The 22,847-nt window shown below is 42.2% G+C and overlaps 1 protein-coding gene and 1 long non-coding RNA gene across 14 annotated transcripts in view; one reads left to right on the top strand and one right to left on the bottom strand.

Annotated features, from left to right (window-relative positions):
• Positions 1-22,847, bottom strand: part of SMARCA4 (SWI/SNF related BAF chromatin remodeling complex subunit ATPase 4) — a 65,737-nt gene that overhangs the window by 33,891 nt on the left and 8,999 nt on the right. For 10 of the 11 annotated variants that reach the window (XM_082205763.1, XM_082205760.1, XM_082205765.1 and 7 more), the window contains exons 2-13: positions 18,693-18,781; positions 16,392-16,641; positions 15,601-15,733; positions 14,688-15,080; positions 14,424-14,522; positions 12,344-12,602; positions 11,847-11,973; positions 9,324-9,497; positions 7,362-7,535; positions 7,055-7,222; positions 4,469-4,519; positions 759-889 (exon numbers count right to left, since the gene is read on the bottom strand). In XM_082205763.1, the coding sequence (XP_082061889.1) occupies positions 759-889; positions 4,469-4,519; positions 7,055-7,222; positions 7,362-7,535; positions 9,324-9,497; positions 11,847-11,973; positions 12,344-12,602; positions 14,424-14,522; positions 14,688-15,080; positions 15,601-15,733; positions 16,392-16,613 (1,931 nt within the window). In that variant the 5' untranslated portion in view covers positions 16,614-16,641; positions 18,693-18,781. Of the gene's footprint in view, positions 1-758; positions 890-4,468; positions 4,520-7,054; positions 7,223-7,361; positions 7,536-9,323; positions 9,498-11,846; positions 11,974-12,343; positions 12,603-14,423; positions 14,523-14,687; positions 15,081-15,600; positions 15,734-16,391; positions 16,642-17,211; positions 18,547-18,692; positions 18,782-22,847 lie in introns of those variants that run through there. The other variant, XM_082205764.1, reaches the window with a different exon arrangement.
• On the top strand, positions 2,455-11,734 carry LOC309522478. Of its 3 annotated transcripts, none has more exons than XR_014215111.1 (6): positions 2,455-3,113; positions 3,609-3,764; positions 6,536-6,649; positions 7,099-7,159; positions 7,787-7,910; positions 10,809-11,734. It is a non-coding gene; the product is annotated as an uncharacterized lncRNA (long non-coding RNA). The 3 variants fall into 3 exon arrangements; XR_014215112.1 differs by having other exon boundaries at positions 2,455-3,133; XR_014215113.1 differs by lacking the exons at positions 2,455-3,113; positions 3,609-3,764 and adding an exon at positions 3,204-3,504 and having other exon boundaries at positions 6,083-6,649.

Here is a 22,847-nt window from a genome sequence, read left to right as displayed (position 1 = left end):
GGATCAGATCAAGGAGCTACCTAAGGCCAGAATCCTTCCCTACCCAACTGTGAACAGCTGGAGGCATCTGAGATGCCTTGCTAGAAACTGGTAGCCAGATTTACTGTCTCTTTATAGGGAAGCTTGATTTAAGCTAGTGGTTTTCAACCTTTTTGAGTCCACAGTGCCCTTGACCAACCACATTCTATCTGCGGCTCCCCCGTGGTAGCCATGTACACTGGGGTTCCATTACAGGACGTGTTTATGTAGGGATTTCCCTGTTCCGCCCCCCACCCAACACCCACATTCCACCCTGCCCCACCCCACCCTTTTCGGGTGAGGTTTTTGGTGTGCATGTAAGTGGGAACAGCAGGAGGAGCAGCATGATTCAGGGTGGACTGGGATGGGGAAAGAGACAAAGATTGATCGAATTGCAGATATGCAAGAATGATGTCAAGAGGGAGGGAGGGAGAAGGAGGGCCCTCCCACGGCATCCCTGACCAATCGCTGTCACCCAAGGGTGCTGAGGCACACAAGTAGAAAACCTCTGATTTAAGCAACTGAGGCTAATAGCTGTTGCCATACCAATACTCCCCTTTTGAAGACAAAACTTAGAGGCATATTACACACTAGCTTTTCTTAACAATCAGAGTTCAGAAGTAGTGGATGACCCCATGAAAATGACTTTTGAACAAACAAACAAACAAACAAACAGGATGCAGTTACAAGGTGCTAATTTCATGGCAAAATACAAAGGATTAAATCTGTTGGCAACTTACCCAGGATTCATTTCTAACCAAGTATCCAGTTGTCCTGCTTTCGGTGCATCCGTGCCAGTAAGAATTTTCCCACTTTCTACATGGATCACTTTCACAGGGAGGTCACTCATTTGGCTGGTTTCATCCAAAGGCTGAAAAAACACAAATGTGTGTTAAACTTATTGTTTTATATTTCCACAGTACAAAAAACAAGGGTCCCCAACGATGGTACTGTTTATGCATCCTTTTTAAGAAAGGTTGGTTAGTCACCTGTCATGTAGGATCTGGTTGAGATTCCTGCATTGAGGGGGTGGACCCTCAAGGTACCTTCCAACACTATAATTCTATGGGGAAAGATGGCTTACTGAGAGCTTTTGTGACATAGTGGACACTTTGTTGGACAAGGACAGGGAAACTTGCACATTCCTGCAGCTTTTGGAGTGCTTCACATATGTTTGATTAGAATAGACAAAGGGTCCAGTGGCGTAGCGTGGGGGGTGCAGGGGGGGCCAGCCGTACCGGCCGCAACATCTGGGGGGGGGGGCGCTCATACTCTCAGCTCTCTGCCCCTACCTGGCTCACTCACTCTCTCTCACTGCAGTGCTGGCTGTGCGAATCCGATCCGAGCCGCCAGGTCGCTGCCCACTGTGGAGGGGGTGGGTGCCAGGCGTGCGGTGCGGAGAGAGAGCGAGGGACTATCTGGGGGAGGGACAGTGCAGCGGCCACCCAGCGCAGCGCTGAGCGCGGGAGAGAACCACACCAGACCAGACCAGGCAGCAGCAAGAAGAAGCTGGCAGCGGCGGCAGGTTAGGGGTTAGGGGGCGCAAATTACTTGCCTTGCCCCGGGTGCTGACAACCCACGCTACGCCACTGAAAGGGTCAGAAGAAATTAGTGAGTACATGCAATGCTGTCTCTATGCCCTGCTAGCTTTTCCCACTTGGCCTGGGAGAACAGCTACAAAAGCTGAGGCTGCTGAAACAAACTCTTAGGTTGGGGTACTGTTTAGGGGCTGTTTTGCTGTTGCTGTTATAGATATTAATTTTTTGTATCTCTATTTTTAGATCACATTATGATTTATATGGAAACTGTTCAATTTGGTTGTGTATGTTTGTTTTTATAATAATTTTTATTTAAAATAAATTTGGTTGTGTATGTTTTAATGTGTTTTATTTATTATGACTACTTTTGTCATGTGTGTAATTATGTAAATCTTCTCACGTTGGCACACAAATAAAATTATGATGATTATGATACTATCTAAATGGCTGAAAATCTATGGTCTGTTTGCAGTGAAGCTGCGATAGGGAAGCAGCTGGCAAATAAGGACCAGGAGACTTGGACTGAAATGACTACAGCCAGCTTATTTAGAGTCTGGGCTTTGAAGGTCCTCTCATAAGCTGGATGTTTCTCATACTGAGCCTTAAGCAGTTTTATATCATTGTTACTTGTTTATACATGCAATTTATTCTTTGGCTTCTTTTAACTTGATTCTTCAGCTCTTCTTTTTCCACAGTTTCTCGTTGAAGCCTAGGTACCATTTCTTTCATCTCCAACCCTTTCATGATCTTTTCCAGTTACAGATAGGTAGCCGTGTTGGTCTGCCATAGTCAAAATAAAAAATATCTGAAGAAGTGTGCATGCACACGAAAGCTCATACCAAGAACTAACTTAGTTGGTCTTTAAGGTGCTACTGGAAGGAATTTTTTTATTATGATCTTTTCCAAAACCTTCATGTTCCTTGCAGAGCTCATTTTTCAAACTTAGCTGTATTTCAACATGGTGGTGAGTCTCCTTTTTTTATCTGTTTCTCCATCACTTTCAACACATTGACAATACTCTTGAGGTCATTTTGCGTGAGGCAACACTTGTGTGTTTCCTGTTTAATTTTCAACAACAAGTTTTCAAGCTTTTTCATTAGTTCATCTTTCTGCTTAAGCAGCTCATTTATTTTCTGCTCAATTGTTCAAAAGCAGTTTTGTAGTTTCTTCTTTGAACCTTTCGGAGAGCTGGTGCTCAAATTGCCTTTAACCGCAGTGAAACAGCTATGTTCATATTAAGCTTCACTGGCACATTTCTGAAGAACAATCTTTGTTGAAAAGCACAAAAACATGCTAGTTGAGGTTTTTTTAATATGGGCAGCAGGCAACCATAACTTCTTCAGGCTAATGATTCTGCTGACCCTCCTAAGAAGCAGATATTGAAATATGATCATATAAAGCTTGTGAAAAGCCCCTATAAGCAGGAACATTTAGTCAGCCAATCACCATTCTTCTCTCTTTCCTCTATGAAGTCATGCTTAGACAACAATGCTGGTTGGTAAATGAGGTCATCACAACAGCTGTTTGAATATACTCATTTCTAACTGACTGTTGGAGGTGGAAGAAGTTATTACATCGTTTTCTTGAGTTTTTCATTTTCTTATTCCTAAATATTTTATATATATATATTTAGATTTAGTTGTTTTTAGAATTAGAACTAGTTGCCTTTTGCTACTTGCACGGATACAAATTAAATGGCTTATCAGTTTAATTTAGCTAGGATCTTACAGGAAGGGTTATTCCTTTACTATACAGGCAAAGTCCTTGATCACGTAAGAGACCTGATGCTCTAATGATATAACTACTGTCTTTTCTTTGTATTAATGGTATATAAATGCTAGTCTGAGGGAAAACTACCAAAAATGTTGGGCAGTTTGACAAGTTTGTAAAGAACCATCAGCTGGGTTGACTGTGGCAAGTTAGTACAGCTTCTGGCCTACCAGGGAAGGTTTGATTTTCAAGAAGCAATCAGAAACTTGTTTTTAACATTTCTTTCAATTTTCTCCTGTGAATGTTGATGCTGGCTATCCTCCAAAATTCATTTCCACATAGTCAAAAACCTTAATCTAAGCCTGTGGCTCAAGTGCTGGGTTTCCATGCCTTCCGCTTTGTCCAGACCATCCAAAACAGACCAAGGTTCAGGACACGGATCCTGAGCCTCAGGTGGAACCTGCTACTACCACCAAGGAATCTGCTCCACAAAATCAGGTGAGCTTTTCAGTGGGAAGCAAAACATATAAGAGAACGTAAGGAAAGGACCAAACATTGAAAAGGCATGCAACAGAACTTACAGGATGAGAAGAGGTTATTGCCAGCACAAAAGCAACATAGGCAGTTGCTCTCCGTTTTTGAAACTGTCATTTTCATGCCTTGATGGCTGGACAGGGCTCTGGTAAAGTATTCTATACGATTCTTCTGTTTAGGTCTAAGAACATGGTGGCTCTGGCTTGGGTTAAGTGGAAGGGAACAATGCCTTTTTAATGGAACGTCCTTAACATTTGCTTGGGATTATAAAGTACAAAACTCCCCGAAATCCTTCAAGGATATAAATACAGTGCTGCTCTTGATGGTCAGACTAGCACAAGTAGTGAGAGCACACTGGGAACACAAGAACTGCTTATGTCAGGTCACCCCATTGGTCTTTTCTAGTCCTGCAGCATGTTAAGCAGGGCATGAAGGCCAAAGCACTCAGTCCCTGGGCTGTTGTGTCCTTCTGAACATGGAATATCCATTTAGCTATTATAAGGAATTGGGACATAGGGAAGGAATGAAACGGAACAGTATCTGATGACTGTTCCATAGCACTTTAGAGTGTTATGACCAATGGCTACAGATCAGCACACTAAACTGTGGCTAGAAAAGTCATGAATAGGGAGAATATTATTATGATTATTGTTGCTATTGGATCTTACTTCACCATCTGGTCCAATTGCCGGTGTCTGTCCTTCTGCAGTTTCAGCCTTCTGGAAATAAAGGAAGAACATGAATCCTTTGTTAACAGAATAGGAAATTGCATTTTTAAACACTTTATTTACTTAAGGCACTTTTATCCCACTCTTCAGCAAAAAAAAGGCTCCTAGATGTCAGCGATAAAACATTTATTGCCTTCAGCCTTACAATCCAAGACACGAAAAGAAAAGGGATTGTGACGGAGGAGGTAAAAACAGCAACGAACCTCAAGCAGCATTTCTCTTAGTTACAGAGTGCAGTGACCAGATAGAATGAAAAGATTACAAGGAGAAGAGGAACTGAAGTTGCTGGTCCTTCAGCTGAAGCTGTGGGATGCTTCTGATATATCCCATGTGCCCCTACAGTGGGTTCCCTATCCTAAGAAACTGGCATTTATTCATGTACAGTAAGTCCTTGATCAGGACTCCCCTGGAGAAGTTGCTTGATCTTGTCCACCAGCACAGACTGCTCTGGAAAAAATAAATTTCCAGAGGCAATGCGTGTACAGTGGCAACTTGATATGAAAGAAGTGCCCACTGATGTGGCCTAGAATAGAAACTTTCCCATGGCAATATGTGTTCCAAAACTTGGGCAAGAACTATTATTTCTGCTGTCCTGCTAGAGGCCATAGATGTCATGGTGAAGCAGAACTTCTCAGTAGGAAGAGTGGGGATGTGCCTTGTGCAGTATCTATCATTGCTCACGTATGCTGAATTCTGCAAGTGGAATGACTTTTGTCTTGACTCATGAGAAACCCATGATCCTTCAGGTGGTTCAAAATGATCTCTAGGTCATGGTGAAAACAAGAGGACTGGCTTAATAATCGTCAAGTTAACAGTAGACATTGACTTAACCATTCATTTTGATCCCCTCTGAGAACTGAAGTTTCAATCACTGCTAGTGCATTTAAAATACCTTCTCCTTCTGAATCAATCTCCTCCGTATAATCCAGGCATCCCCAAATTCGGCCCTCTAGATGTTTTGGGATGACAATTCCCATCATCCCTGACCACTGGTCCTGTTATCTAGGGATAATGGGAGTTGTCGTCCCAAAACATCTGGAGGGCTGAGTTTGGGGGTGCCTGGTATAATCAAAGTCATCATGTGCCCTCTGGAGGCCCACATTTGACACTGCAGGGCTAACATTTGTGGGTGATAATGGTGCTGGCTGGAGAGCATGTCTGCAGCGAGTACAGTAAGAATCCTGGATGGTTTTGTACTGAAGAAAAGAGCCACAGTGATCCTTTGTAAAGTAGGTGCAGCACTATGAGGATCTCATTCCTGGCTGTGGCTACAACATCAACAACTGGGGTCAACCAAGGAACACTACCAGCTCCCTGAGGACATGCACATTGACAGGAGGATGGAACTTGCCTCCTATATTGAGGCACTCCACAAATACTTGACCACCCTGACATAATGCTGTCATGATGTAATGCTGAGCATAGTTTTGGAGACTATCATCCCTTTTCCTGTAGGAGTATGGGAGGAGAGGGAGTAAAAAACAGGTAATAACAATATAGGAAACAAACCAATGTAGAATTATAAGAAAGTGTTTCTTCCTCCTTTGCTTTCAGACAAAAAAAATTAAAAAAAGAATGCTGAAGAAGAAGAGACTGTAATCAGGAGAAAACAAACAAGAGACTAACAGAATGGAGGAGAAAAAACAGGCCTGGGGCTCAGGAATAAAACGCAGGAGTAGCAAGTACGATCTGTTCCAAGCAAAAGCATAAAATGAACTGAAGGACCAGGAGAAGTCTCCAGGAAAAAGCTGTTCATGTGATTCTTGCCTTCCAATCAATAGGGGAGATTGTAATCCACTTGGATACCTCCCATGCTCAATTGAGAATGGGTATATAACTTGCTTATTGCATTACCAAGACCCACATTACAAAATTTTAAAGATCTAGTACAAATACAGCAGAAACATGTTCCAAGGCAACATATAGAAAACTGGAAGCTTTAAAGGAAATAAATTTGATTTAATTAATTGCACTCAGACACAGAAACATCTATGTTCCTTAAAGCAGGAAGATTTTGAGAAGGGACCACAAACCGGCTGCTTGCTATGGGAAAGGGATTTGGAGCAAGGTATTTCCTTAGATGTCCAGAAATGGCTATGGCAACATGTTCCACAACAAAATGTGAAGAGCTGGTATGTTTTGCATATTCTGGACCTTCTAGGCAGCTTCAAAAGATGACGTGAGAAATCTAACAGGTTATGACAAAACAGTTAGATGCTTTAGTCATATTATTTGTTCATGAAAAGGGACTGGTTTTAACATAAAATGTTGAAATGGTAATCTATTTAACAGCAATTGCTTTGTGTGTGTTTTATTTATGGATATTGTGTGATCTATTCTGATCTGCTATGATACCAATGCTATGTTGTTTATGCCAAAAAATAACTAGAGAATTGGACCCTGTTCAGAAGCACACAACCAAAGGCCTGAAAGGAAATGAAAAGCATCTTCCAACCCAAATGCTTATACGAAGTTTGCATTTCATCAGCATTATTGATCACAGCAAGTTAATGAACTCCAGCTTACCTTCTTTTTCTTCTTCTTCTTTTTCTCCTTTGCAACTTGGGCAGCCTTGTGCTGTCTCACCAGCTCTGTGAGGTTGGCCACATATTCATCTGTTTGCTGAAGCAGGTAGGCTAAGCGCTTATCTTTCTTTTGATCAATTAGCTTACGGTACCCTTCTTCATCTTCAGCCTTTTAAAAAAAAATGCTTTAAATTAGGAACAACAGTAATTTAAAACAAAGTGTACCAAACTGCAATCTACTGCAAGCTCAGCTGGGTAAAGTTTATGCCTGAAACATTTCTAGTTTCCAATCTTGAAACAAACCTTACCATCAACCTGCGCATTCTCTCCTTCTCAATTCTCTCATTCTCCTTCTTTTGCTCACGCTCAGTATTGGCATGGTAAGTGGCCACAGCCTTTGTAAGTTTTTGAATCTTCCCTGTGACAGATCGGTGGTATTCTTTAAAATCCTTGGCATGCTGAAGAATGCTATTGAGGTACTCCTAAAAGGAAATGTAACACGAAAGGGATTAAAGAATTTATACACCTGTGACAGAGCCTCTGAAGACTGTTGGCAATCTACAACTGTGATATCAGCAATCACAAAATGCCCATTACAAGTGTATTCAATTGCATATTAAGCCCAGTCACATTCTTAGCTGTTGCAAATGTTATGCAGGACTTTACTGCTTCCAATAATTTAGGTTTCCTTCCTCCAGCCAAAATCTCAATTTCTGTTTGTAATTTCCTTTAGTCTTATCTCCACAAAGCCAGAAGCAGACAAACAGAGTGCTCAGGTTGAGGCAACCTCCAGGGAAGCCCAATGTACACCAAGCTGCCCATAAACTCCTGACGGGAACACCAAAATTGTTTCTGAGGTAGGCTCAGTCGTGTGAGAATGGTAAGCCAAAGGATACTCAGTGAATCAAAAACATCTCCTCCTCAGATACAGAGAGTGGCCAAAGGTGAACAAGGAGTGAACATGACCCTATCCTATTGTTAGTGAGATGCAGTGGAAAGAGGTTTGGGATTGGACTATGAAGACCTGGGTTCAAATCTCTACTCCACTGTCATCATCCCTGACTTGGCCCTCCAGATGTTTTGGGATGACAGTTCTCATCATCCCTGACCACTGGTCCTGTTAGCGAGGGATGATGGAAATTGTAGTCCCAAACACCTGGAGGGCTGGAGTTTGCCTATGCCTGCTGTAATCTACCTCACAGGATTGTAGTGGGAATGCTACTCAACAGTCCTAAGCAGTTACAGATAGGTAGCCGTGTTGGTCTGCCATAGTCAAAATAAAAAAATTCCTTCCAGTAGCACCTTAAAGACCAACTAAGTTAGTTCTTGGTATGAGCTTTCGTGTGCACGCACACTTCTTCAGATACACTGAAACAGAAGTTGCCAGATCCTTCTATATAGTGAGAAGGTGGGGAGGGGTATTACTCAGAAGGGTGGTGGGAATGGGAATTTGGCAGATAGCTGAGATGAGCCTGTTGACGACTCAGCTATCTGCCAATCTCCTATTCCCACCACCCTTCTGAGTAATACCCCTCCCCACCTTCTCACTATATAGAAGGATCTGGCAACTTCTGTTTCAGTGTATCTGAAGAAGTGTGCATGCACACGAAAGCTCATACCAAGAACTAACTTAGTTGGTCTTTAAGGTGCTACTGGAAGGAATTTTTTTATTTAGTCCTAAGAAGAACAGTGCAGTGTACTCTTATTTAAGATTTTAATCATAGTCTTATGTTTAGGCAGTTCCAATACATGATAATCTGAAAATACAGGAACCGTTTTAGTAGCTAAGAAGTTTGTTGTAGAGAACGTTAGAAATCTCATCTATCTCCCTCTCTGAATAAACAGGCCAGCGATAGGCTAACTTTTTATGCTAAAGAAATCAGACACACAGCGATGGATACCAAAGATGGTTAACTCCATATTCTCAATAGCTCTTTGACCAGTGATGCACCTAGTTCTTCACCTCCATTGTTGCCATACATTTTACTTCCCTTTATCTCTTCTTTTAACCCTCTTCTCTTAACCCTTTAGCCTTCTTAACATTTAGGAGTGATTTCAACCCCACCACCTAATTTTCCCTTCTCCTCATTCAAGAAATTGATGAGGTTACTTTGTTTGCTGCATATTAGTTACCTACAAAAATGCAGTAACTTCATGTAGAAAAATAAAATGGAAACATTAGTAGTATAATAAATATTCAACGGCACTGCTCTTTTTGCCACCCTCCTCTCCACACCACCATCTCACATAAAAACAGAAGAATTGCATGCCTGATGTTTTTGCCGGCGTTTTCGTTCTTGTTCAATCTTCTGCTGTTTCTCCAGCTTCTCAGTGATGCGAGCTTCCCGCAGGGACTGCCGTTTGCTACGTTTGTATGCCTTGGCGTTCAGTGCTGTTTCCAGAGCAGTATCTCTTCTCATGCATACCACAACTTCTTGACGCAGCTTTGAAACAACAATTTTAAAAGAAAGAGTCAATTCCGATCTGAAAGTTGAGAAAGGAAGGCATGTACCTGCCAAGTCATATCCAAAACTGCACATTACAAGAAGATATTTTTGCAATTGTCTTTTTTAGTGGTTTCTCAAAAGAAAAAGCAAAGCATTAATTGTGTTAGTGTTGAACTGAGTGAATGAAAGTGCTAAACTTAAGGAGAAACTATACAACATGGTATTTATAGAAATGGTCTCAAAGCCCCAGAATGGTTTAGATCTCATATATACGTACACATACCTTAAAGGGATGGGCAAGGTAAGGAAAATGAATAGGAAGGGGCCTATTCTCCAATATGTTTTAGGGCAGCGACGGCCAAACTTGGCCCTCTGGCTGTTTTGGGACTACAATTCCCATCATCCCTGACCACTGGTCCTGTTAGCTAGGGAGGATGGGAGTTGTAGTTCCAAGTTTGGCCACCACTGTTTCAGGGGATCCTTCATTTATCAGTCTATTTAAACAGGGAAGATGCACACATGACCCTGCTGAAAGGCATGAGACGTATTCACATCTGAGGTTCCTTTGAACCTCAGAGCCCCAACCACTAGAATTCCAAGCAAGGCAGGACAACAAAGCATATATACATGGATAGCCACCTCAAATGATTGATAGGACTGCCTGCTGAGGGCCTAAAGGGCCCTGCCCTTGCTTCTCTCCACCTGGCTTGGGGCGGGGCTTGACAGGTTTCACAAGGACTGCAGCTGCTGCTTAGCACCGAGGGCTCCTCTTTTAAATTGTTTTAAATTTTTATCTGTGTTGTTTTAAATGAGACCATCTTGGCTGTGAGCCCTAGAAGACCTGCACCCTGCCTTACTGGCCCTTTCCCATCTGGCCTGGGAGAGTGGAGTGCTGACTGACTCCAGCTACAAAAGTTGAGGCTGTTGAACAGATTCTTGGACTGGAGTACTGATTCTGGGGGGTTGAGAGAGCTGTTACTGTTACTGATATTGTTTTATCTTTAGTTTTATTAAATAATTTATTCATTTTCAATTACAATCTTCCAGTTGGAAGTTGTATCTTTAGTTTTAGAACTTATTATTCATGTGGAAATTGTGTCCATTAGGTTGTGTACTTTTGATGCATTTTATTTATTGTTTATGACTTCTGTTTGTAATTATGTAAATCTTGTCATGTTGTAAGCCGCCTTGAACATAGTTTCAACTATGGAAAGGCGGCACACAAATAAAATGATGATGATATTGCTTATTATTTCTATTTTGTTATTCAAGTAACTCCACCTGCTCCTTATTCTTTTTTTTTAACAGTACTTAGATGAGCACAACCACCCCCAAAATGCCCTTCAGAAAGAGGAGTTGCTAAACACAACAGAGGAAGGATAGGTGAAGAGGAAAATCCAAGGTCTCTGAAACACCTTGATTCAAAGTGAGGCCTAGTCCAGGAAAGGCTTTTGGAGAAAAAAAGGTTAATAATAATAAAGCTAAATGTAAATTTAAAAAATGGCTGGGCTGGGTGGAAAATTATTGAGTGGGAGCACTGGAGAAAAGAAGAATGGCATGGGGGAGATGCACATGGATTCAATAAAGATATGCAGAAGACCAAACAATAATTTGTGGGGGAAGCAGAGTGGAGAAGGAAGACATAATAAGGTGGATAACTGTAGAAAGAGAAGGGAATGCTGAAAGGAGAACAGAAAGGGAAAGAAGAGGAGCATGGATAAAATGGGAGACAAAGAAGCAGAAAAGAAATGGAAGAAAGGAAAAGAACAGTAAGTGCATTTTGAAGGACTTATCTACACTGGTATGGCTATCTGGTCATTTTCTCTTCAAAAGGAAAGCTACGGAATTGCCAGCTCTTTTAACTATCTTATGATATATAAATATGAGGCAGACATAAATAGAAAATTATTCCAGTTCATAAACACAGAGACATATTTGCCTAAGGCACAAACAAATTCTGGCACTTCAAGCAAAACAGGTAGGCCAGGTGTTAAAAGACGACACCAAGGTAGTATTGGCACAAGTTAGCACCTCTTGCTTTCAAGATACGTTTCTATGAATACAAAACAGCACTGGCACACCTGACAATTGATTTGGTCCTCTATTATGAAACCATGCCTGTATCTAAACAAAAAAATTACCAGAAAAGCAAGTAACTGACCCTGGAAGACCAGGAGATGGTTGTCACATTTTAAGCTTCTGATTTTATTGAAATGAAGCTACTCAATCTGAAATGCTGCCTCTTGTACGTTTCATTAAGTGACAAAACCCTTGAGTAAAATATGTGATTCCGATTTCCAAAATAGTCTTGAGCAACAGGAGTTCCAGCTATGGAACTAAGCCTACCTGTCTCTGGAAGTTAAGCAACCGTAGTGCTTTAAGTTCAATGGTAGCTTTGGTTCGCAAGTCACCAGCCAGTGACCCAGGAAGGTTTTCAAGTTCTTGTATCCTGTGAGCAATGCGAGCCTGCAGTCTGACACAGTAGATTAAGACAAACAATGCATTTGTTTAGGTCTTTTATCATGTCTAAACAAGAGATATCAGCTACGGCAGTTATCCACCAAGGGGTCAGGAAGCTAAGAGAAAGGCAACACAGGTTCAAGATAAACCTAAATCCACCCCTCTGCAAAGGGACAAAGCTGTAACACTTGGCTTTGGTCAAACACAGGTTTGCTAATAACATTCTCCTGCTGTTCCAGCATGAGAGCACAATGAAGACCAAGACTAGAATAGTGCTAACAGGCCCCCAAAAGTCACTTCACTGAATGCAGCCTTCATTAAAGTCAACCTGTTGCCCCGAAGCACCAGTGAAACAGTTAAGGTTGTAGTAGCTACATTTTCACCTGTACTCCCTCTCTTGAAGGATTTCAACTGGGTCAAGTCCTCTTGGTTTCTGGATTGGAGTGATACGGTTTTGCTTCTGGTGGAGTTGCACCATTGGGGCAGGTTGGGCTGGTTGTCCCGGTGACTGAGTTTGGGGAGGCATTACAGGGGATGCTGCTGGAGGTACCGCCGGAGGTGCTGGTGAAGGACGGCCTGTTGGCTGAGGAGGAATCAGTTTCTGAGGTGTGCTAGTAGGGGCTGCAGCATTTGCCATTGGTCCTATAGAACAACGTTGGTAGGAAGAAGGCTGTTAAAGACTCCCTCGTGTAAGAGCCTGATATAAGCACATATGAGCATAAAGACTGCAGTGTTCAAGGACCAATTTCTACATTTAAACAGCTGAATAATAGTTTTGTTATAATTTAACCCAACCTTCCTGCAAGCAGCTCAAGACAGGAGATAGTGGTGTTCTGCTCCCCTGCTCATCCTCACAGACATCTTATACAGTAAGCTAAGAGAAAGTCAACCACTTCCCACTGTGGCTTGCTATGGCCTCCGCTGTATACACCTGCCATTCCATCTACTCATGAGACTGGCTCTCAACCCAGGAAATGACCTGAAAAAATACCACACCCTCTTATAGTGATCTCTATAATGAATTAAAGGAGCACTAAATGCGAACACCTATTCCACTATTTGGCCTATAATAATAAGCTGAAAACTGTTTGACAACTATTACTATTCAACCACCATTTTATTCAAGCCATTAAGCTGCTGTGATGTCATGGAATGTTTACAACTTTCTAACTCTATTTGGTGTGCTTGTCTAGAGAAAATGAGCCATCAATAAGAACCATTCCAAAGAGTAAAATATCTGCTTATCTGGTTTGGGAGAAAAACCTAAATATTGCAGGAGCTCTATGGCTGGGAGGACTGGATCAAAAAATACAGAACATAAAGGGAATCTAACTAGAAGCTGGCAAAACCAGCTACATGAAATCTCTGATACACTAATAACACCTTCAGCAGTTTGCACAGTAGCTTCTCCTACTAGCATCAAAACATACCCCCAAACCACCACCTTGTTCCGATGGCCTCAGACAGCTAGTGCCCATTTTCCTCCTCAAAACTGTATGTTACAAAATGGAGTTTGGATCCTGCTGAGGCAAGTCCCAGAGGCCTTTTTAAGTGAGGAAAGTAAACAAAAATTCAGAACAAAAAGAAAGTGGTCTGAATATGTTGCGGTTTTCAGGAGTTGATCTTATCCTACTTGAAGATGACTCCATTTGTCAGGCAGAAGTTCCCCTTTTTTGCCAATGAATATTTATTGTTTTTTAACAAATCAGTGCCAAATTACCTCAAATTTAATACAGTAATCCCCAGAAGTTGACTTTCCAATGTGTTCCAATGTGACCTGGAGTTTCTAATGGTACTTATACCTTCCAATGGTGGAAGTTATAGAATTTCTGGATTTGAAACATCAAGATGGCTGAGGAGTTCTGTAATCTTTTTCAGCCTCATGGTGCTGCAGACTAGCTTGGAGGTGTTCAGTTTATGCATGGATAGCAGAATCAATCAAGTCAAAAGATATCTTAAAGTTTTTAAATCCCATGATTTGAAACCCACTTTGCAGTTATTTAAAGCACTTGTCTTCAACTACTGGAGTGGGATCCAAAGGTGGATCATAACAGCTTGTCCTAAAGTGGGTCACCATTGGCACCACAACAATCGGGGGAGGGGGAGAAGAGGAGCTGGGTTGAGGTATCAGAGATGTCATAAAAATAAATTTAATAATAATTCATGCACAAAAATTAGAACTGTAATTCAGTGGCAGTTTTCAAACTGATTTTGAACACATATCTTAAGAATTATCACTTTCAACTCCGAAAAAAATGGCCAGATTGGTATCACTGAAACAATGTGATATGGCATGGATTATATAGGGGTAGCCATCCTAGTTTAATGTAACAAAACTCAACAATAAGTACAGTTGCATCCTTCAAGTTTTTATAGGATTTTGCTGTTCATGCAAAATGTATTTATACAACTTTTTTTAAAAAAGCTAAACTTCAATTAATCCTGCCCTCACAAAGGTCTTACCTTCAGGCCAGGGCTTTGGGGGTCCACCAGGGGGCTGCCCGGGCATTCCTGGGGGAACTCCTGAGGGTCCAGGAGGGGGCATGTTAGGCCCTCCCATACCTGTGCATACATTGGACAGACACATACACACAGAGTAAGGTTTTTCTTCCTCCACTGTTTGCATCACTCCTTAAATGGGAGAGGGAGAAGGAGGTGTGGCTCTAGCAGAAGTGGGTTACTCTGTGGCCAACCTCCCCAGAATAATGCACTTAAGCCTGTACGCACCATGAGGTCTGTTGTAGTTCGGAGGTGTTGGTCCAGGTGCAGGCCCTGGTCCTTGCACTGGTCCTGTTCCAGATACAGAAGGTGGAGGTAGAGTTGGCATTTGCTGCTGCATTCCAGGCATTGGCCTTTTCCCCTGCACGGCCATGTGAAGATGGTCAGGTAAAGGCTGGCCTCTGGCAAGCATCTTGTAGGCCATTATCTGAGCCCTCAGTTGATGCAGCTGATTCTGGTTAAAAGGAGTCGGGCCACGATTCTGCTGCCCTAGCGCTTGGGGGTCAGTACCATCTAATGGGACTCCTCCAGGACCAGAGGGTATCTGGGGGCCAGAAGAAGGACCATTAGCTGGAACTGGACTCGATGCATGTTCAGAACCACCAAGGGGAGAAGGGTAACCTAGAGAGAAGAGTGCGCAGACAGAGGGAGAGAGATCAATCTGCTGTAATCAAGCTTTAAATACAATTATATTTTAAACATGCTTTTGCATTTTACAGATACTACGTTTATCTAATTTTAATTTTTAATTAGCCATTTAAAACGAGATATTTATTCAAAATATTTCTTACCCACACTTCACCGTAAGGTTCCAAGGCGGGATACAACAATATAATATACAGCTGTTTTTATTTAAAAACGCACACCATAATAATGCCAAAATTTGCTAGGAATAAAGAGCACAAATGCTTCAAATGTATGCTGAAAGTCTACAGAGGTGGTTCTCAGTCAGATCAGTAACAGAAAGCAGTGCTCTTACTGCCTGCTACATCTGCCCAGTTGTAAAAGCAGCAACTTATCCAGTACCACCAAAATTGAAACTCTTTTTCTTGCTTAAAAACAATCTCAGATTCTGTAATTTATATCAAGAATACAGAGTTAATCTGCAATCTGATGCACATTAATCTTAAGAAAGCAATACCTTGAGAATGCTGATCCATTGGACTAGGAGGAGGTCCCATTCCTGTGTGCCCACCAGCCCTCATTCCCATGCCCTTCATTTGGCTGTAACGAGGATCCTCAGATATTCCCTTCTCATGCATGGAATCCATTGGCTGCAACAACAATATAAAAACAAATATCGAAAATCCATTTAAATAGCTGTTTCACTGGAACAGTTTCTAAGTGTGCACGATATGAAACCAATGGGATGTGCAAACCAGCTTATTGAGAACTGCTACTACACACATTTCACTGAACATTAAAGTTCCGTTTCTAAACACCTGTCGGTTAAGGTGCTCTTGCAGTGTGTGTGACTTAGGTAATAAGTATGCCCACCAACACTGCTAAGTTTCTACCTTCTTTCAAAAATGTACAAGATGGCCTAATTTTAAAAGATGTATGGACATTTCACACAGCAAGATAGCAATGAAACACTTTTCAGAACGGAAAAATTGCCTGAAACTTTGGGGGTTAACACAATCTGGAAAAAGGCAAGTCTCAGTACCACGTAGAAACAGTCACCTGAAGCCCCAGGATGTGGTTAAAACCAGAGAACTAAAATATTAAATTTCTAAAGTATGGACCTGCGAGGGGAAGGCCTCTATTTCTTATGCTGAAACATAAGACTGAGACGAGATGTGCTACATTTTACTGGGGAGGGGACGTTGAAAGAAGGAAGATTGCGACAAAGATCACTTGATTTTCCACACCAGGAGAGCACAGTAGTATATTATATATACACAAAAGCAAAGCTATGTTGTGGTTTATTACCTTATGCATCTGATGCATGTTGTCCTGAGAATAACCTCCGGGCCCTTGTGGTGGTATAGGGTGTCCTGCTGATGGTGGCCCGGGGCTGGGGCCCATCATGCTATGTGCAGAACCTGGAGACGGTCCAGGGCTGGGGCCCAGCATAGCACCAGGAGAAGGCCCAGGCCCAGGAGAAGGCCCCGGACGAGGCGTTCCTCCCATTGGAGGATCAGGAGTAGACATTTTCAACGATGTTGTTCAAGATAGTATCCTAGGGCAAGATAATTCATTATTAGTGAGAAACAAAGCCCCCAAACCATTTGTGTTTCATTGTCAGAGGAAAAATACATGATCAGTGGTTCACAGCATGACATAGTTATGTGCTGCTCTGGAAACATCACCATTTGTGCTTCGGGGGGGAAAAAAGAGAGAATAACGGGAGTACCTTTGGATAATGTAGTATGACTGGGACTTACTTCCACCCCACCCATGGATCAGGGCCTTTATGCTCACAGGAAATCTTTCAACCAGGTTAACGTGACGCAGATAAACAGGCTTTATTTCCTGGTGTTCGTGTATTTTCTTCCAAAGCCCCCCTTCCATTTCTCCCAGCATAGTCTGTTCAGAAGCCTCTTACCTGTCACTAATTCATGGACAGCCCTTCCATGTTCTTCACAGAAGGAAGCTGCGTTATCTGCATCTCCCCATCCCCCTGGCTGAGTAAAGATGTGTGGCCTTTTCTCCTCGCCTTCCCCATAGTCTTTGTCAGTAGCGTTTTCAGCCAGCTGTACCTCTTACCCCATTTGCCTCCCTGCCACTCCCCAGTTGAATCACAGCTCACCAGCTGATACCATTCCTAGGAGCTACTGGCTAAAGGCAAGCCCTGCCCACACGGTGCCACAAGTCTTTTCTTCCAATTTCCCGAAGCCTACACAGCAGCATCCTACTATTAAGGTTATTAATGTACGAAACACCAGGTTGCTTTTGCTTCTTCTGTTTCCTAAAAAAGATACAATCTGATACCATTCAATTGATATTGTTACATCAGAACAAAGGATAACACCAGTTCCTGACTAGAATCCACTTCCTTCTCTCATCACCCAGTACTAGAAAGCAGGGCCAGTCACCTCAGGATAAGCCAACATTTCTCAGTCCCTCCTTTTTGTCATTAAATCTACCAGACAGACACCAACAGAGGGTTACTATGGCTGTTGTGTCCCAAGACCTCCAGGACTTTAGATGAGAGTTAGGAAGTGTCTGTACAGACACAGACAGCTGGAGTCTGCCTTAGGGATCCCACATTCTCCAGCAAGACCTAGATAGAGCCCAGTCCAAAGATCGCCTGAACCCTTACATTACAGCTGAATCACTGAGATCATCTGCAGGAGAGTCTCTGGTCGTTCTCCAAATCGGTGAGGCTTGTTTGAAAACAATGAGAACCTGAGTCTTTAGTGTCATTGGCCCCGTCCAGTGGAACATGTGGACAACAGAGATTCAGTGGAGGCCCCTTGTGCCAACTTTTAAATGCTTACTGAAAACTTTTCCATTCCACCAGGCCTAGGTATGTCCCCCACAATGGTCTGTTGGTGTTTGTTTTAAATTTCTTTTTGCTTTTCAGTAGTTGTTAATTTTCTATAACTTTACTGTCTTGCTTTATTTTTTTTATTGTTGTAAAGCCACTGTAATGTATGTTTATGCTACAGCAGTAAGTACATATGTACATACATACATTCCCTGTGTTTGGATTTTGAACTGCCCACACCTTGCCTCTCATTGTATCACGAGTTTGGACATCAGACTACTGTTGGGACTGTGATTCTAGTAGTATCCCTCTGCCTGTGTGTCACCTGAAGCAGAATATTTTCCATCTGATCTTCTTTACCACTTTCTCTCACACCCAGAAATCTTATTTGTGTGAAATTCAACTTAAGGCTATGCCCAGAAGCATCCTTACTTAACAACATATTCCTGTAGAAAACACTGCCTCTTTAAGACATATTTTGCGGGAAAGTGGTTAACTTCATTTAGAATGAACATAAATTGCTTTAATTTAAAACTGATACCTCGTTTTACACACGTATATACAAAACCCAATGAACCTAATCATGGGGACCCTAGCTTTCTCCACTATCTAAAAACTGTTAGCAACTTGAAGCTTTTGTTATTTTAACAACCTCTTTTCCATTTCTAACTACAGAAATGCTGATAAGTAACACAAAATCTATCCAAAATAAAACCCTGAAATGTATTTTGTCAAAGTCTCTCATTTTTTAAAAACAGCTGAAATATACATGATTTTTTTTATCCTTTAAGTTCACCTACCTGTGAACTTCAGGTTGTTTGTTAACTCATAGCAGTTGTCCACCGTGGCAATGAGCAATTTCTTTGAATTGTCAGTATCTATTCCAATGCTGTTGAAAAAAACCACAACTGCACTTACTTTTCTGTTTAAAATATGTACACCCTAGCTTTTCAAGGACACCAAAAAATCAACACAGTGACCCGATATATAAATGTTATATATAGGTAAGCCTTTCTAGGATCGTGCCAAACACTAAGAATTGCTGCATTCCAGTCTAGGCAAATCACACATTTAAATACTTGCACAAAAGAAAAGCACCCCCCAAAACACACACACAATTTGTGATATATTTTGAAACAGGCACTCTAATAAATTTCATTAATTTATTTATTTAGTAAATGTTATTATTATTTCTTACATCACCCTGTGGTCTCTGATGAAGAGAGGTCTTAAATCAAAATAAATAATGCATATTAATGTGCCTGCACCTGAAAATAATAATTTAATATTATTGTCGGGGTTGCTGTTGCTGCGCCGGCAACTGAAAAGCATTTATTAAGGTAATCCCAAGTAAAATCCTACTTAAGGGATCCAATATCACCCATTAAATCCAGCTAACCCTTCATTATCTTCAGTACTCATTTAGGGAGACATACAAAAGACCACAGAGCCTAGGACTTGCTGATCAGAAGGTCGATAGTTCGAAACCCCGCAACGGGGTGAGCTCCCGTTGCTCGGTCCCTGCTCCTGCCAACCTAGCAGTTTGAAAGCACGTCAAAGTGCAAGTACATAAATAGGTACCGCTCCGGTGGGAAGGTAAACAGCGTTTCCGTGCGCTGCTCTGGTTCGCCAGAAGTGGCTTAGTCATGCTGGCCACATGACCCTCCAGAGTTAAGAGTCCCTCCAGAGTTAAGAGCCCCCACAACCCCAAACATCTCACGGCCCATTGCCAGACTTGAAAAATCAAAACGTCCCTGCATGGGGGGGGGTCTATCCAACCCCCCATTTCCAAACCAAACAAAACTCTATCTCTCCAAATCTGGCTTTTTCCAAGTTCATTTGTCAGTTCCAACAACTCATGTTCCTGCTGGGCCACAGCTCCCTCCATCTTTGCCAGCCGAGGTCCGGCAACATCCTCCTCCCTCGTCTGATCTGTCAGAGCACACTCTTGAGTTAATTCCTGGGTGGGTTCTATATAATTACCCACTGCCTGTCCAAAGTTTCTGATTGCAACAGTCATCAAGTCCGTCTTCCCATGTAACTGTTCCAGTAAGGCACTTGTTTTGCAGAAAGCACGTACCAGGGCTTCTGAATACCTTGTTATGCAAGGTCAGAAGTCTGTTCCCACGATCTTAATCTGTTACAGCTGCAGAGCTCCCCAGTTCAAATTTTGTAACAGTTTCACAGGCTCCCTCTAGGGGAAGAACTTTTATTTGTATCCATCTCTTTTCCTTTAGAATGCGAAGGAGAACAATGGAATCACTATGTTTCTCTTCTTTTAACTGACTGTCAAAGACGTTTGTCTATAGTCAATGAACTTCCCAAGAACGTCAGTCCTGACACCCCGCTCCCAGGTTAGAGACGGTGGAAAATTACTTTTCTTACACTCTCTTCTGCAGGTTTAACCAGTCCGGAAAAATTCCCCCCTCTTCTCCTGCTTCCGAAGGGGGTTCAACAATTTTAAATGATGGAAGTTAATCCTTTACAAACGTTTTTCTGAACTCTAGTTTGCCATGTCTTTGCTTTAATCTATCTACAGGAAACGGAAGGTTGACTTCCTGTTTAGACCTTCCCGTTTCAGTACCAAATTAACAAGAATTTCTTAGTCCAATTTTCCTTTCTACTCACAAGTCGTTGTTTAAAGTCCAATTGTCCGAAATTGAGCTACTCACGGGTAGTTGTTTTAATAGCCAAATTATCCCAGGAAAAAGGCAGCGCTCTCCGGCAACGGCTGTGCGGCTTCGCTCCACGGAAGAACCAGTTGACTCTCTTTTCTTTTTTTTTATAAAATTTTTATTGGGTTTTCACAATTTACACAAACACAGACAATACACAACATAGACATACAAACACAAACACATGTAATTTCAAATCCCTAATTTCTTAACCACTTTCCCTGACTTCCCCACACCTCCCCTTCCTGCATCCCAACTCCAATAGTTAACTCAGCAAGTTCTTATCTCCAACTTTTACCTCATTAATATTTTACTTAATTCTTCTTAATTAACCAAATTTAACTTATAAACCTCAATTAAACCAAAATACACCTCCTTTACATACCGTATTTTTCGCTCTATAACACGCACCCGACCATAACACGCACGTAGTTTTTAGAGGAGGAAAATCTGTAGGCATGCCACCCGTAGGCATTCCCTCCATAACACGCATAGACATTTCCCCTTACTTTTTAGGAGGAAAAAAGTGAGTGTTATGGTGCAAAAAATACGGTACTTTTCTAAGGTCGACCCAATTTCCCTTCCACAAATTTCCCAATTTTTATAATATTTACAAAACAAAATAACAGAAAACAACATATAATTATGCACCCTTTGGGTTCCAAAACTCTTGCACCCCCCTTTCCCGGTTTCGATCCCCAAAGAGTATCCATCAATCTATCAGCTCTCAGCCCGGATCCCTCACGTCCGAGGCCCTCAAATCTCTTTCAGTCCCTCTCTGCCGGTTTTGTTGGTAGTCCTTTATAATGAACATCAAATCTCGGAGAAGCTCTGTCCCAATGGGGTCTACGTTTCTTCCAACCAGACCTCCATATTCAAAAGTGGAGCCCGAATCATGTTTCTTATTCCTTTTAAGTCCAAATGTCCCAAATGTCCCAAAAGCTCCAACTTTCACCTTGATCAAATTTGTAATCCATAGGTCTTCCGATCTCCCCATGGGGGGATCTCTCCAATCTTCATTCTCAAGTTCAAACCAAATTTTCATCATCCAGGTCTTGTTTTCTTTGTAATCCATTTTCACAGGCCTCTGGTTGTCCTTTTTTACCTGCAACGTTTCAGCTCCTCCTTCCCACTCCTCTGAGTCTGCACATATCTCTTCTTGTTCAACTGCAAAATTTTCTTGAGTCAAGTCCTTGGCACCATCAACAAGATTATTTACTTTAGAATTCAAGGTAATAACATCTGTGGCCAGAGCTTCACTCTGATCTTGTAATTTTCCCAAGAGAAAGAACATTCTATCCAGCTCAGCCTGTATTTTTCCATCTGCAGCCATTGTAATGTCTCAGAACCCCCTCTAGAGGGGTTCTGGTTACTTAGTGTTCTTTCTCCAACAGTCTAGTTACTTTGTTTTTATTTTTTCTTTATTTTCAAGCGACTTAAAGTCAAATGTATCAAAAATAACCAGCAGAAATAACAGAAGGCAAATTTTTCTAACTTTGACAGCTCGTTTGACAGCTGTATATCTCCTCAACAGGCTCTCTCGCGGATTGCTCCCGGATCCCGGGGGGTTGCACATCAGCTCCTTAAAATCAGTTCTTATCCTCCAGCAAAATACTTATAGTGCCAAATCGTGGAATTAATAACTTTTGTCTCGCAAAGAGAAAAGTGGTCTCTTGACCTTAGTTATCCAATTCTACAAGACGGGGGGCGGACTTCCTTTTAACACATCCCCCGGTCGTGCCAAATTTAAAAGAAAGATTTTTAAGTCCAATTTCCGTACTACTCACCGGTTGTTACTTTTGCAGTCCAAATGTTCAAAGGAAGAAGTCAGCACTCTCCGGCCATGGCTCGCGGCTTCACTCCATAGAAGAAGCGGTCTACTCACAGCACCATGCCACTCTCCGTCACCCGCTCTGAAGCCTTTAAAAAGGCTTCTTCGCGGGTCAGGGAGGGCGCAAATGGTGCCCGCCGAGTCACCAAGTCCACAGGCTTCAGCGCCTGTGGTTTCTGAGGGTCCCCGCGTCACCGCCGTGGCAGGACCCGTCTTCCACGGAGCCGATTCCCTCCGGAGCTCGGAGGGAATCCGCCATTAGCCGATCGCGCTAACCCGGAAGTCCCAGAAGCAGTTGACTCTCAGCACTATGCCACTAGCCCCTCTTCGCTCCGGAGCCCGTTACTGGGTTCTTTACGAGTTGGGGGGCGCGAAAGGTGCCCGCCGAGTCCCATGGTCACAGGCTTCATCTGCCTGTGATATTTTAAAGGGTCCCCGCTTCGCCGTAG

The sequence above is a fragment of the Podarcis vaucheri genome, assembly GCF_965113315.1.
Source record: "Podarcis vaucheri genome assembly, chromosome: 17".
NCBI classification, from domain to species: Eukaryota; Metazoa; Chordata; class Lepidosauria; order Squamata; family Lacertidae; genus Podarcis; species Podarcis vaucheri.
Note: the sequence above shows the minus strand (reverse complement) of the source record. Positions and strands in the feature narration are given on the sequence as shown.